Raw genomic sequence first — 12,507 nt, 5'->3', positions numbered from 1 at the left:
GCTCTGCATAAGAAAGATGAAATCTTTGGGATAAGGGTATTTTTGTTCTTCCCTTACTTCTTAGGAAAGAATTTTTTCCCCCAGCTAATGAAGTATGACACCACCCAGGAGAAATTGAGTCACCTGGTCGCAGTCCAGGGTCAGGGGGAGGGGCTCTGATTTCCTCCAAGTGACCACCAAGCCTGAGGCAGAGACTGGGACACACTTCCCAGAAGGGAGACACGGGGGAAGTCCCTGTTCATTTTCTGGGTGGACAGCATTGTGCAGTGGGTTATATTTGCTCTCTAGCCTCAAAAATCAATAACCTGAACTCACTGATGTCCCGGCCATTGTAGTAAACAATTAAGTGGGGGAGGTTTCTAACAGCTGAGAGGAAATTGTGATCTGAGATGTTGTGAATGTTGCCTAAGGCCCAGCTTCAGTCTGCATCCTGCCCTCCCGGACAGAGGTGCCCTTTTTAAAACCTGGGAGAAGGATCCAGTGCCTGCCACAATAGCTTATTTCCTCATATCAGATCCCCTAAGGGCTTAAGCAATGTTTTCTTATGTTTTCCCTGAGCTAACGGGGTTGGGGGGGGATTAGAAACCTACCTGGGGACCACACACAGCTCATATCCTGTGTGGTTTAATGTCCCTCAGTAGGAAACAATATGTCTACAGCGTTTTGGCCAACAGTACCTTCCGGATGCTGAGCATTTAGTATAAGGAGCACTTTTCATGCGTTACCTCATTGGTTGCTCACATCAGTCTTGGGCAGTAGTATTTTTTACCATCATCATCTTTCACAAGGACTCTTGCAGTAGCCTTCAAACTCTCTGCCACTTTGTCTCTATTCCCTGGCAGTGCCTCCCAAATTCTACTTCTAAAACGCTAATATGATCTGTTTGAATACCTTGCCTAGCCCCTCCACAACTACAGGGTGAAGTCTGGTCTTCACTGTGATGAGAAACACCCTTCAGGTCTCAGAGTGTCCACTAGCTTCATTTCTCTCTCCCTCTGCCCCAGAGCCAGGGTTACACGTGACATCTCTGTGGTCACTAAACGGTACACTTTCTTTCATCCTTCGTGGCCATGGTTAAGCATAGCAGAGACCCCGGGCTGTCTGAGCTGGCCTGTCACCACTACCTAGGAGATATGTAACCTCAGGTAAGTTCCTCAAACCTTCTATGTCTCATTTATAAAATGGGATCACTGTAGGACCTTCTTTCAAGAAGAATTGTGAGGAATATGTGAGTTCTAATATACAGTGCTTACGACGGTGCCCTGTAAAATTAGTGCCCAATAAAATTAGCTGTTAATATTGTGCTCTCTATTGTAGTGCTCTTCTCTTCTTTATATACACACCTATTAAGTCTCTATTCGTCTTTTAACATCCTTTGTGTAAACTGTCCCAAATTTCCAACGTTGCATTTACCTGTACCCTCTGTGCTTTCCTTGAATTTTCTAAAAACAAGTTTATAATAATGACACTCAACCTTGGTCTCCCCCATGAGAGTATGAGCTTCTGAAAAATATAGCCCATTTCTGATTCATATTTAGGTTACTAGATGCTAGCAGAACGTCTAGCACACTATCTAATAAATATTTGTAAAGTAAATGCTCATTTTGAACTCATGAGTTAGGATCCAAACTGCTCATTCTTCTAACTGGTCTACCTGCTCCCATGTTCTTCCCTCAGTCCATACTTCCACAAAAACCACGGTGACCAGCTCATGCCTGTCATCTGCTTCAGTCCCTTGAGTGGATTTCCACTGCATGGCCATAAGGTCCAGTCTCTGGACCAAGTCCTTGCAGGATCTGGCCTCTACGCCTCCACCTCTGTATCATGCTAGTCTCCCCTTGTCCTCAATCTTCTAGCCACGCTGGTCCCCTTTCAGCATCTCCCAATTTAGAGAAAGAACATTTTCCTCTGCTCTGGTCTCTATTTGGAATGCTGCTTCCTAGGTGTATCTCATTGCTCATTTCTTCTCACCCATCACATCTCATTTCAGATCCCACCTCTTCAAAGAGGGCTTTCTGACCACCTTGGCTACAAGAGTCCTTTGCCATCCGGTTACTCTCTGTCACATCACTTGCTTATTTTCCCCATGGCATGGGTCAAAATCTGGAATTAGCATTTATTTTTTGGCTTCTTCCACCTGGATGAAGACTCCCCTGGGGTGGGGACTTGTTCCTTGTTCACACTAACCACTGCTCTTCAAACAGAACCTGTCACTGAGCAGGTGCTCAAAATACAGGTCTTAAAGAAATGAATAAATGCAAAGTAGATCTTTTGAGAATGAAGCTATTCCGCATCCCAGGAATCATCCAAGAATGACAAATCATAGAATAATAGAATGAGAGGCTTTGTGTATGTCAGAGAAAGAAGGCGGAAAATTGTCAAGGTCTCATGATGTACCCGTTTTCGCCTCCTCAAACACCATCAAGTCCCATATCGTAAAACAAGTTAACTTATATAAAGCTCTCCCAAACATTCTTTAAACCATTAAGGCTCTTAAGAGCTCAAGACATTGTAGTTAAAGAAGTGAATGAATATGAAATGCCTTGACAGATTAATGGGTAATCACGAAGTTCAAAAGACTTGGTTTTGATAGAGAATCAGAGCAGTGAGGTCTGAAAGCAGCTCCCACTGTCACGGAGCAAGAGAAAATCAGGCAGAATCTCCTTGAATGAAATGCCTAATACTAATACTGCATTTTGTTATCTACTGTATATAATCTAACAATAAAAAAATATTTGCCTAGCACTTTCCATTGTAGAAATACCTCTGTTTACATAGTTTATCTCATCTGATAAGACAGTGAGAAATACAATAGCACAGTAGACAATCCACATAGCCTGGTTTCAGGAACCAGGTCTGTTAGTGAGAAGGCGTGACCCTGGCAAGTCACTTTCCCCCTCTGTTTCATTTTTGGTAAAATGAAGGCGTTAGCCTCGATGATCTTGAATCCCATTAAACTCATTGATTGGCACTGTTTGTATTTATGACAAATCAAGCTTCTCTTTGACCTAGGTCCAAGGTATAAAGTTCTTAAGGGGTCTTCCTTCATGTTCCTAAAATGAAACTATCTGAACAATCACTCTCTTAGGTGCCTAGGTCAACAAAGAAGGGCTTCGTCTACCTTTGGGTGACTTTCCTCCCTGTGAATGATTCTCTCCTCTTTGATGCCAGTTCTGATCGGTCCATCTCCCTGGGTCTACCTTCCTTGGTCCGATGGCCTCTGTCACTCTGCATTGCACTGTAGTCCCTTCCACAACACAACCTAGGACAGCCGTCAGCTTCACAAAGAAATTTATGTGTTCTATGGTACACCCCAAGGAAAAGGTGTCCAGTAGCTAATCTAATTTTTTTCCCATTTGCCTTGGAGAAGGCCAGAGAATTTTTCCTATAATTTTACACACATCTTCTAGATGCATACTTCCATATTTCTCTGGCGTCTCCTTGCTCTACTAGCCACGGGCCAGGGTAAGGGGGTGGGCAGTGCGGGATGTCTAGGGGTTATGTATGTGGTAGGCAGATTGCTCGTTATCACTCCCCCTTCTATTTTCTCAGGTACCTTTGCATCTCACTGGAACCCGTCTATTTTTCACCTTCTCCACTGAAACCATTTGATGTCCCTGCTTCTTACATGTAAAGCACAGCTCACTATATTGCTATGATCAGGAGCCCGTCTACTGAAAAAATGAAAGCTGTTTGGGTCTGACGTAGCAATTAATTCCCTCCTTCCACGCATTGCCTTCCTGCAAGGTGAAGACCCCTCTGTAACCCTGGTGTGGGTACCAGAGCTACGACTACGGGATGCAAAACACCTGCGTGCTTCTTTGAACGTTCAGTCTGTCATATTATGTACAGAAGATACTAATTGTCCAGGTGTCAGAACCACCTGTAGGGTCAAATGTTCTTATGTTCACTCAGAAGCCTGGTAATATGCATGCGAATTACATCTTTTCTTGCCCCTTTCTCTCTCTCTCTCTCTCTCTCTCTCTCTCTCTCTTTCAATATCTTGATATACCAGTTTGGAGACCTGAATTCTGTAAGACATAATAATATGTACATCTATTTGCAAATAAGAAAGAGGGTGTCTATAATTGTTCATTCACTCCCTCCTCTGGTCCTCAAGCTGCTGCCTTGCAGCTCTTGGCAGGAGGCATGGACGTATAAGAGACCGTCAGTGCTAGGCTGAGTTCTGTTCCTAGTAAGATTTCTAGAGAAGTATTCCACAGTCAGGCTGATGACAGACGTGGCTAATCCACTTTCCCTAAGGGGAATTTTCTGTGCTGCCGGGCATATAACTGCCTGCCATCCAGCTTTTCCTCTCCACATCCCTGCATGAATGTGACTACCCCCCGGGCAACTTTTGCACATCGCTGCCTGGAAACTCTGCTCCTGCCAAATCCCTTCTGGAAATAGGATGAGCTCTTGGACCACGTGCGATATGCTATTTCTAATGCAAAAAAAAAAAAAAAAAAAGGAAGTGCATTGAGATTCGGTCCCAAAGTGAGCTCACCGAGTCTTGCTGCCAGCTTTCCTTCCAGGAGGCAACTTTTCCTTGACATTGTTTTTATATTAGAATGAATACACCTATGTTTCGTAGCATGTGACACTCTCCCTCCCCCTCCCCCTTTTCTAGGAATTCAAAACCCCATACCGACATCGGTAGGGACACTGAGCACATTTTTCTTCTCCTTCCTCCCGCTTCGCAAAAGGTTTCTCCCGGGCTGTTCACTTAGCACGGTGATGCGTCATGTACCTCCCTGCTCATCTCCTGCAGCCGGGGAGGCGGGCGCTGCGGGGCGGGCGGTTTCAGAGCTGCCGTCTGATTGGCCGAGCGGCGCGGAGGGGTGGGGGCGGTTTCAGAGCTGCCGTCTGAATGGCCGGGCGGTACGGAGGGGGGGGGCGGTTCCAGAACTGCCGTCTGATTGGCCGGGCGGCGTCGGCTGGGCTATAAAAGGGACCCCGCCAGCCTCGCTAGCAGCTCGCAGATTTCTGACAGCGTCTTCCGCGAGAGGAGGGTCGGGGAGCTCAAAACAGAAGCCGCAGCGCCTCCTGCCTGCCGCCTTTCCTTCCCAGTTTGCGAATCCCACGCCTAACAAGATGTGCAAAGGACTTGCAGGTCTCCCGGCCTCTTGCCTGAGGAGGTAAGATCGTTTTCAGCCACTCCCTGCGTTACACTTTCGGGGAGACTTGCTTAGTTGCTTACCTATACCACATGGCGACCTCGTTCTTTGGAATCAGAAACAGTGTGGTCAGGAGAGCCTTGACCTGCCAGCTTTCCTCCGAGACCAGCTGGACACTAACTGGAGGAGTGTGCTCCCCAGTTGTTGGCACCTGTGTGTTGTTTTATATTGACCTCGGTTTCGAGGACCGTCCCGATCCTCTCACCAAGCTAGTTCGAAGGAAGAAGTGATCAGAGGGTTTCGGACTCAATGCGGTGGTCTGTGATTGTTGTTATTATACTTGAGCATCGCTGGGGTCTGTGGAATCATGGCTCTGAGCTTTCCCGATGGCGGGGTGGGGGGGGGGTAGGTCTTGTTTAGGGAAAGATACCCCAGAATGAGGCTTGGCTCCAACATGGGCACACTGTGCTTTCTGTGTGGTGCTGCAGTATCTTCCACTCTTTACGCTCTTATAAGCAAGTGTGACAATACAGTATGAGTTTCAATACTGGGTCCCCCTGCTCTCACTGCCCCTTCCCCCAGCTCCTGAAATACCTTATGTGAATGGTGGTTGAAAAGTATTGATCCTAACAAATCGTTAAGGGTTCTGTAGAAGATCTCACCCTACTTTTGTCAATGTAGTGTCAATGTACTGTCTCTTGATTTAAAATAAATAAATAAATAAATAAGTAAATAAGTAAATAAATAAATAAATAAATAAAGCTACTTCATAGGTCCTTGTATGCCTTTGGCTTTTAAAAAGATAGAAATAAATGCTTTCAGAGAATGCTTGTATATTAGCCAGCTGAAGAAAAAGGCAGAACTGGTGCATGTTACATTATTTCATCTTACAGTTAAAGGTAGAAAGTCAGTCTGTAGGTACACCATCCCCTTGTTTCCCTGCAAATACAAATCACCTTAAATTTCAGTTCAGAAGTATCCCAGAAGGCACAGTCTTCTGTGCAGTTCTTAGAAGTTTCCCTTTCGAATATTCAGGAGTGCGAAAGAATATTCTTTGTAAAAATACGCTTTCATGGCTGCTTTTGCAATGAAGCACCTATGGAACGAATGCCCCTGACCTCCACCATTCCTATCCTGAGCTGAACGGAGCGAATCGCCTAGGGCTACGGTTAGCTCATCTATAAAATTACCCTCACAAAATACAGGACTGCCAGGAAAGAGTTACGCTCTGGGAAGGACTTTCGGGGACAGATGAAAGATTGCCCGAGTCTGCCCGAGGAGCTAAGGGGAGGTAGCCTCTGATCAGCAAGGTGGACGGCTCTTCCCCCTCCTCGCTGGTCAACTGCAAGTTAAGTAGCCCAGTGCTCCGCCCTAGCATCAGTGCCTGAGACTGCAGAAGGGCACGAACTGCTCAAGGTCACACAGGCAGTGCGTGGCAGAGTGCAGATCAGATCCGGTTTCCTGACTCCGGTGACCTCTGAAGTCATGCTGGTTTTTCTGCTTATGGTTGCACTGTGTTGGAAGGGCAGATGTCACATACTTGCTAAGCCTACTTCCAACTCTTTATGAGACGACTTGCAGTGATTGGTAACTCAGGTCTCACCCTGACCCAGCACACGGAAAGGTGAAATCAGTTCTGTTTGGACCGAATCACAATGTATTTCTATCTTAGAATCATGTGAGCCTTCGTGATTATATATTGATCATTAAGGAGGATTTTTGCATCCCCTGGCCAATTAGAGAAGCAGAGGAGAGAAAAATGGGCTTGTAAAGAAGAGAAAATACCATTTTAGGGGCAGTCTACGAACATAATGGAATTCAAACTTTCTGGGGCAACATGCATAGAGAAGCCACTGATCCATCAGAAGCCTTCCTAAAATGGCTCTTTATCCTTGTGACTTTATTTCTCTCCCTCTCAGGAGGAGCATCTAGCCTCTCACTTCTTTTACAATGACATTTCTCTTTTAACACTAGGTCCTGGCTTTTATAATAAAAGAGATCCAAGCCAAAGAATAATTAACATAGAGAGAAAGTCGAGCTTAAAAACTTATTAAAAGCTTCTTCTTTCTGAGTGAGTCATGCGCCCGGCCGTCCCCTCGCTACCTATTAAACAGGGACAAATAAACTGGAAGCTCGGCTCGAATGAGACAGTCACTAGCTGCAGTGATGACTCTGGCTTGCTTCCCTTTATGGTTTTTAAGTCTCGGATGCCCTTTATCGTGTAAACGGCCTTACAGTGTAGATATTAGACAGGAAAGCGGCAGCAGCCCCGGAGGATTGCTCTAGAAGCAAGCCCCGAAGGAGCTCAGGTTTCGCCAGAGCATCTGCGGTTGCCGCCTCCTCCCCCCACTGGAGCTGCACACCCCCCTGCGTGGTGTGTATCCCGCTGTGAGAATTGCGGAATTGCTCCGCCCACCTCGTGCAAGGCTGGGACCTCGCAGCCCTTTCCCCTCCGGAGGGGCTTCTGCAGGGCCCTCCGAGGCAGGTGCAAACAAGCGACCCCGGGCCAGAAGGTGGTGTGCCACATTTCACAGTTCCTGCTTGCTTTCTGAGGCCCACAGATCACCTGAAGAGCAGTCACGTTTTCAGCGTGTCTCTATGAGAGGCGCCAAAGCGTTCCATCCGTCAACATGACAGGCGTACAGAAGGGGCTCCTGGCGCCGACTGAGGGTCAGAACTCTGTCGCAGACAGAGCAGGCTGGGCCGTGACTCGGGCCCCGGGTTTTGTAGTGAGTCACGGGCAGAAACAGAAGTGGGATCTCGTTTTCCTGAGAGTTCACGCCACCGTCACCCCCCATCTCCTAAATTAACCGCTCTCCTGTCCCTTTCCTAGTAACGGACTCTTTGAGCTCTGCCACGAGGGCATCTGGTAAAGCAGCTAATTGGCTTTATTCTTTCTCCTCTTCTTCCGTGCAGTGCAAAAGACATGAAACATCGGCTGGGTTTCCTGCTGCAGAAATCTGATTCCTGCGAACATAATTCTTCCCACAGCAAGAAGGACAAAGTGGTGGTTTGTCAGAGGTAAGAGAAAAGGCCTCGGGGAAAACGCATGGGCTATAAACTCTTTAATGTCAGAGATGTTCAATGAGGAAAGAAAGAAGGTATGGTCCTAGTGAAGCGAGATTTGCATTTGAAATTTCCAGGCATTTAGTGGAAAGACTGCCCTCCTCGGCAACAGATCGCATCCTCAAGATGGAAAATAAAATATCCGCATTTTTCTCAGGATCTTAAGTTTCTTGCCGTAGTTTTGTATCACAGCATTCAAAGTTATTGTTATTATTTTTTTTTTGTCTCTGTAATGTCTCCAGGGTGAGCCAAGAGGAAGTAAAAAAATGGGCTGAATCACTGGAAAACCTGATTAGCCATGAATGTAAGTCTGATGACTTTCTTCCCCCCGAGAATGAGGACACAAGCTCTCTAGATAGCCAAGTTGTCTCCCACTATATTTGATCTAATAGGAATTGCAGAAAGGGTGGGGTTTCCTCTGACTTCCAGACTCGGGGGAATCAGTCTGTTTAAAATTTTCCCGTGCCCTAGAGCGTCGTGATACGTAATGAGAAGTTCGCCCGGACCCCATCTCTCTCACCACATGGAAAAAGGGTAGAGGGAAAAAATATGCCAAATATTGACGTTTCTTGCAGAGTCGACCTCAGTATCTCCTTCTCCAACTGACTTTGGCAGTTGGTAGCTGCATGGGCATTTCAGAAACACCATTTTCTGGAATGAGACTTCACACCTTGAGCAAAGAGCACTAGGTATAACTGGGATCCAATAGATATCAAACAGATTAGGGTTACCTGACCCCAAGTGACGCCCCAGAAAGTGGGGAGAGAGGGGCCTGTTTGAAGTCTCCATGCTTTATTCTCTCAAGCACGTTGGCTTTTCCTGAGATAGGCTGTCCAGGAGGCCGGTCAGTATGGTGATGAGTGTGGGTCTCTCTCCCCCATCACAGGTGGGCTGGCGGCTTTCAAAGCTTTCTTGAAGTCCGAATACAGCGAGGAGAACATTGACTTCTGGATTAGCTGTGAAGAGTACAAGAAAATCAAATCGCCCTCCAAACTGAGTCCCAAGGCGAAAAAGATCTATAATGAATTCATCTCAGTCCAGGCCACTAAAGAGGTAGGTCTTCGTGGCAGAGAACTCCCTGGGTCTTGGTGAAATTGCCTACAAGTGGTATTGAATGGCATGGACCTTTAGATGACCCGAGTTAAAGGAAAAGATAGAGCCGTGGAAGAGGTCATTACGGTCTCGACCACCTCAAGTAAATCATCAAGAGAAAACGCTCTTTTTTTTATCCGAGTGACTTGGATGACCTCCCTTCACGAGTGTTTTGATAAATCTCCCCAATTTGTGAGAAAGAATGAGGGTCGTGCCCTGCCTGCCCAGAAGCAGATGAACCTTTTATAGTCTGTCACTCGCAGGTGCCAGGGTGGCGCGGAATGTTCTGTTTTTCCATTTCTGGGGTATGGAAGCCGCACACTCCTGATTCACTACGAAGCATGCGCCTCCCATCCTCCCCAGGGCGGCGTGCCTAATACGTCCCGGCCTTCACCCTGCAGGTAAACCTGGATTCTTGCACCAGGGAGGAGACAAGCCGGAACATGCTGGAGCCCACGATAACCTGCTTTGACGAGGCCCAGAAGAGGATCTTCAACCTGATGGAAAAGGATTCCTACCGCCGCTTCCTCAAGTCCCGATTCTATCTTGATTTGGCCGACTCCTCCAGCGCTGGCTCGGAGAAGCAGAAAGGAGCCAAGAGTCCCGCAGACTGTCCTTCTCTGGTCCCCCAGTGCGCCTGATTGTCACACGGCGCCGGAGGCTGACGTACCAAGACCTCTGCCTGGAGAACCCGAGGCCGAATATTGATCTGTATTAAGCACGAGGGCTTTTAACCCACCTTGTAGCTTAGTGTTCGTGCTGCCTGCCATGTGTGAGTCACTCCCATGTAAGAAGTAGATTTAGTGTTGGTGTTGCGGTGTCCCATCAGGGCAGGACCTCATTCTCGTCCGGTTTTCCCAGATTTCCTTTAGGGTGCCACGTGAGCAAGTACCCACATAATGGCTTTGCAGGGGTGGCTTTTCAAAGACGTGGAGCTCTCTCCTCCCAACGGCTTGACCTCAGGTGTGTTGGTTGGTACATTTCATGTGACATCCACAAGCACATGTATTCTGTTGGCACTTTCTCTAAACTCTAAGTGTTTAGATGAGGTTGACCTATTATGTGTATATGTGTGTGTGTAAATATATGTATGTAGGCACATATATTTACATTTATGCGTATACACATATTTACATATATACATATATTGGCACACACATACATACACATTCTATGTATATGTGTCTATGTATATTACATGTATATTTCTGCAAGGAGAGATAGGAAAGACCCTAGGTGCTCATCACTAGAGTGGGTGCACATACTTATATGCACGTTCTGATCCCTGGCCTTTCATCCTGCAATCACACAGGCAAACGGAACCAGCCGCCACGCAGGCCAAGAAAGGCATGCTAATCTGGGGAAAGTTGATTCTGTAAAACTCCATAGATCTTGCTGGAGAAGCAGCCAAGGGACTTCATGCGTAGTTTACTCACGGAGAGCCTCCCAGATTGAACCGTATTCTAAGGAGCAAGTATCCTAAAGAGTCTCTTATGCCTGACTGCCGCAGTTCTGTCTTGGGCTGGTTATTATTAACGGCCCTTTCCAGCCCCTGAGCCGCTGGCTTCCCCTTCTTTGACTGGGTGCTTGGTGCATAATTGTTGGCAGGGTTGGTACAGAGTTGGGAGAGAAGATGTTTGAACTGAAGGAAGAAACGCGGGTGGGGCCTCGCCAGCTCTACCTGCTGGATGATACTGGCTGAGCGAGGGCACAGAACTTCGGAGTTAGTAGTTTTCTCCTCGACTCTTTTTCCCTCTCCTGACCAAGGTGCTCTCCTCATTTTGTTTTTGCCTGAGGACTTCAGCCATCAGATGAGGCCCCTTTCCTCCCTGGGTGGTTGGTGGTTTCCCCACCGTGGGTCCAGGCTCTGTGCCTGCACCTGGAAACCAGCAACAAGGGAAGGATTGTATTTTATAAAGGGATACATGTTTGCACAAACTGAAAAGCCCTTGTAAGTTTCTCTTTTGAGTGCAGGATCTTGTTCATTCCATTCCCAAACATCAGGGCTAACAGAGCCTGGGGGTATCTCCTTTTAGGCTCTGAAGACTAAATGAGAGAGAAAGGGGAGAAAAAAGAGAGAGAGAGAGAGAGATCGATTGTTAGAACTACTGTTCGGAACTTTTCAAGGTACATGAAATACTTGAAAATTTCTCATTTATGTTATTTATGATGTTTTGTACAATGTTTTTATTATTGTATTGTTTTATAAATGGGGGTGCAGGATATCACCTGAATTATTCATGAATGGCCAGGAAGTAATTTTCTTCTCATTCTTGTAAAACCACAGCCTCCGAAGCACACACGCACGCCTGCATGCATAATACCGATTCCTCCAGCATAGACGACACACGTGAGCACCTTGTGGCTCCTAAGCCAACAGGCCGGGTCGCAGAGTGAAGACACCAGAGTGTGTATATGCAGATCTCACTGTATCGAAGATCTAGGTTTTTCCATCGGAGCCCTTCTTGTCTCTCTGGCAGTCCTTGCTTTCAGTGTTCTAGAGTCCTTCGTCCGCGTCCCTTTTCTCCCACAGTTTTGTCTCTGGTCGACTCCAGGATCCAAACGTGTAACTCCGTTGATCTTGCCCTATTTTAACGGTCATGACTTTCAGATTGTACCTGTGCTCCTGGACTGCTATCTCACACAGGTCCAGAAGGTCGTTCTGAATGAGAAGTAAATTATTTTATGTAATACAATTTTCAAGTGTGTTTTTCAGTTGTATTTTCCTCTCCCTTTATCACTGATGGCCATGCTGAGCTTAACCCGCTCACAGCCCGTGGGCAGAATTCTCCCGTTTGCATGCCTGCTTTTATCATGTGCTTTTAAAGGCCTCAAAGCTGATGCTTCCGGTGAAACCCACGCATCTTAATAACAAGGGTAAATAAATGCTTCAGACAAAACCATGTGCTTGTAAACACATTAATGATCCACAGAGAAGCAGCAGGATGTAGGGTGACGATGGCAGAGGGCTCATATCCAGTCTTTGATTGCTCCCATGCCAACTCTGGAGAAGACAGCAGAAAGTAGATGTTGTCTGTTTGAAGTTCCTGCCGCTGCTCCGCCTACCCCTCATCACGGAGCCGGGGCCGTCTTGGCTCCAGGGACTTTGCTAAGAGACTTGGTGCCGCCCTTCCAGGTCCTCAGTAACTGTTCCAGAGATAGAGCCCATCTTTCAGAGCTCCTCGCCTTCTACCTCCGATTATCTGCCCCATGAGAGAAGGTGGGAGCGGAG

At 46.9% G+C, this 12,507-nt stretch overlaps 1 protein-coding gene across 2 annotated transcripts; it reads left to right on the top strand.

The window, feature by feature from the left end:
• The first annotated feature begins 4,963 nt into the window (after positions 1-4,963).
• RGS4 (regulator of G protein signaling 4) lies at positions 4,964-12,178 on the top strand. 2 transcript variants are annotated; one of them, XM_003999542.6, is made up of 5 exons: positions 4,967-5,138; positions 8,034-8,138; positions 8,426-8,487; positions 9,070-9,236; positions 9,677-12,178. In XM_003999542.6, exons 1-5 carry the CDS (start codon positions 5,095-5,097, stop codon positions 9,914-9,916), a joined length of 618 nt encoding a protein of 205 aa, XP_003999591.1. In that variant the 5' UTR covers positions 4,967-5,094; the 3' UTR covers positions 9,917-12,178. The 2 variants fall into 2 exon arrangements, with proteins under 2 accessions (XP_003999592.1, XP_003999591.1); XM_003999543.5 differs by lacking the exon at positions 9,070-9,236 and having other exon boundaries at positions 4,964-5,138; positions 9,677-9,892.
• Positions 12,179-12,507: the final 329 nt, after the last annotated feature.

This window comes from Felis catus, chromosome F1 (genome assembly GCF_018350175.1).
Source record: "Felis catus isolate Fca126 chromosome F1, F.catus_Fca126_mat1.0, whole genome shotgun sequence".
NCBI classification, from domain to species: domain Eukaryota; kingdom Metazoa; phylum Chordata; class Mammalia; order Carnivora; family Felidae; genus Felis; species Felis catus.
Note: the sequence above shows the minus strand (reverse complement) of the source record. Positions and strands in the feature narration are given on the sequence as shown.

Coding starts and splice junctions, on each gene's coding strand:
- RGS4 (XM_003999542.6), top strand. CDS start 5,095: ATGTGCAAAGGACTTGCAGGTCTCCCGGCCTCTTGCCTGAGGAG. Junction 5,139..8,033: donor CCGGCCTCTTGCCTGAGGAG/GTAAGATCGTTT, acceptor TCTTCCGTGCAG/TGCAAAAGACATGAAACATC. Junction 8,488..9,069: donor AAACCTGATTAGCCATGAAT/GTAAGTCTGATG, acceptor CCCCCATCACAG/GTGGGCTGGCGGCTTTCAAA.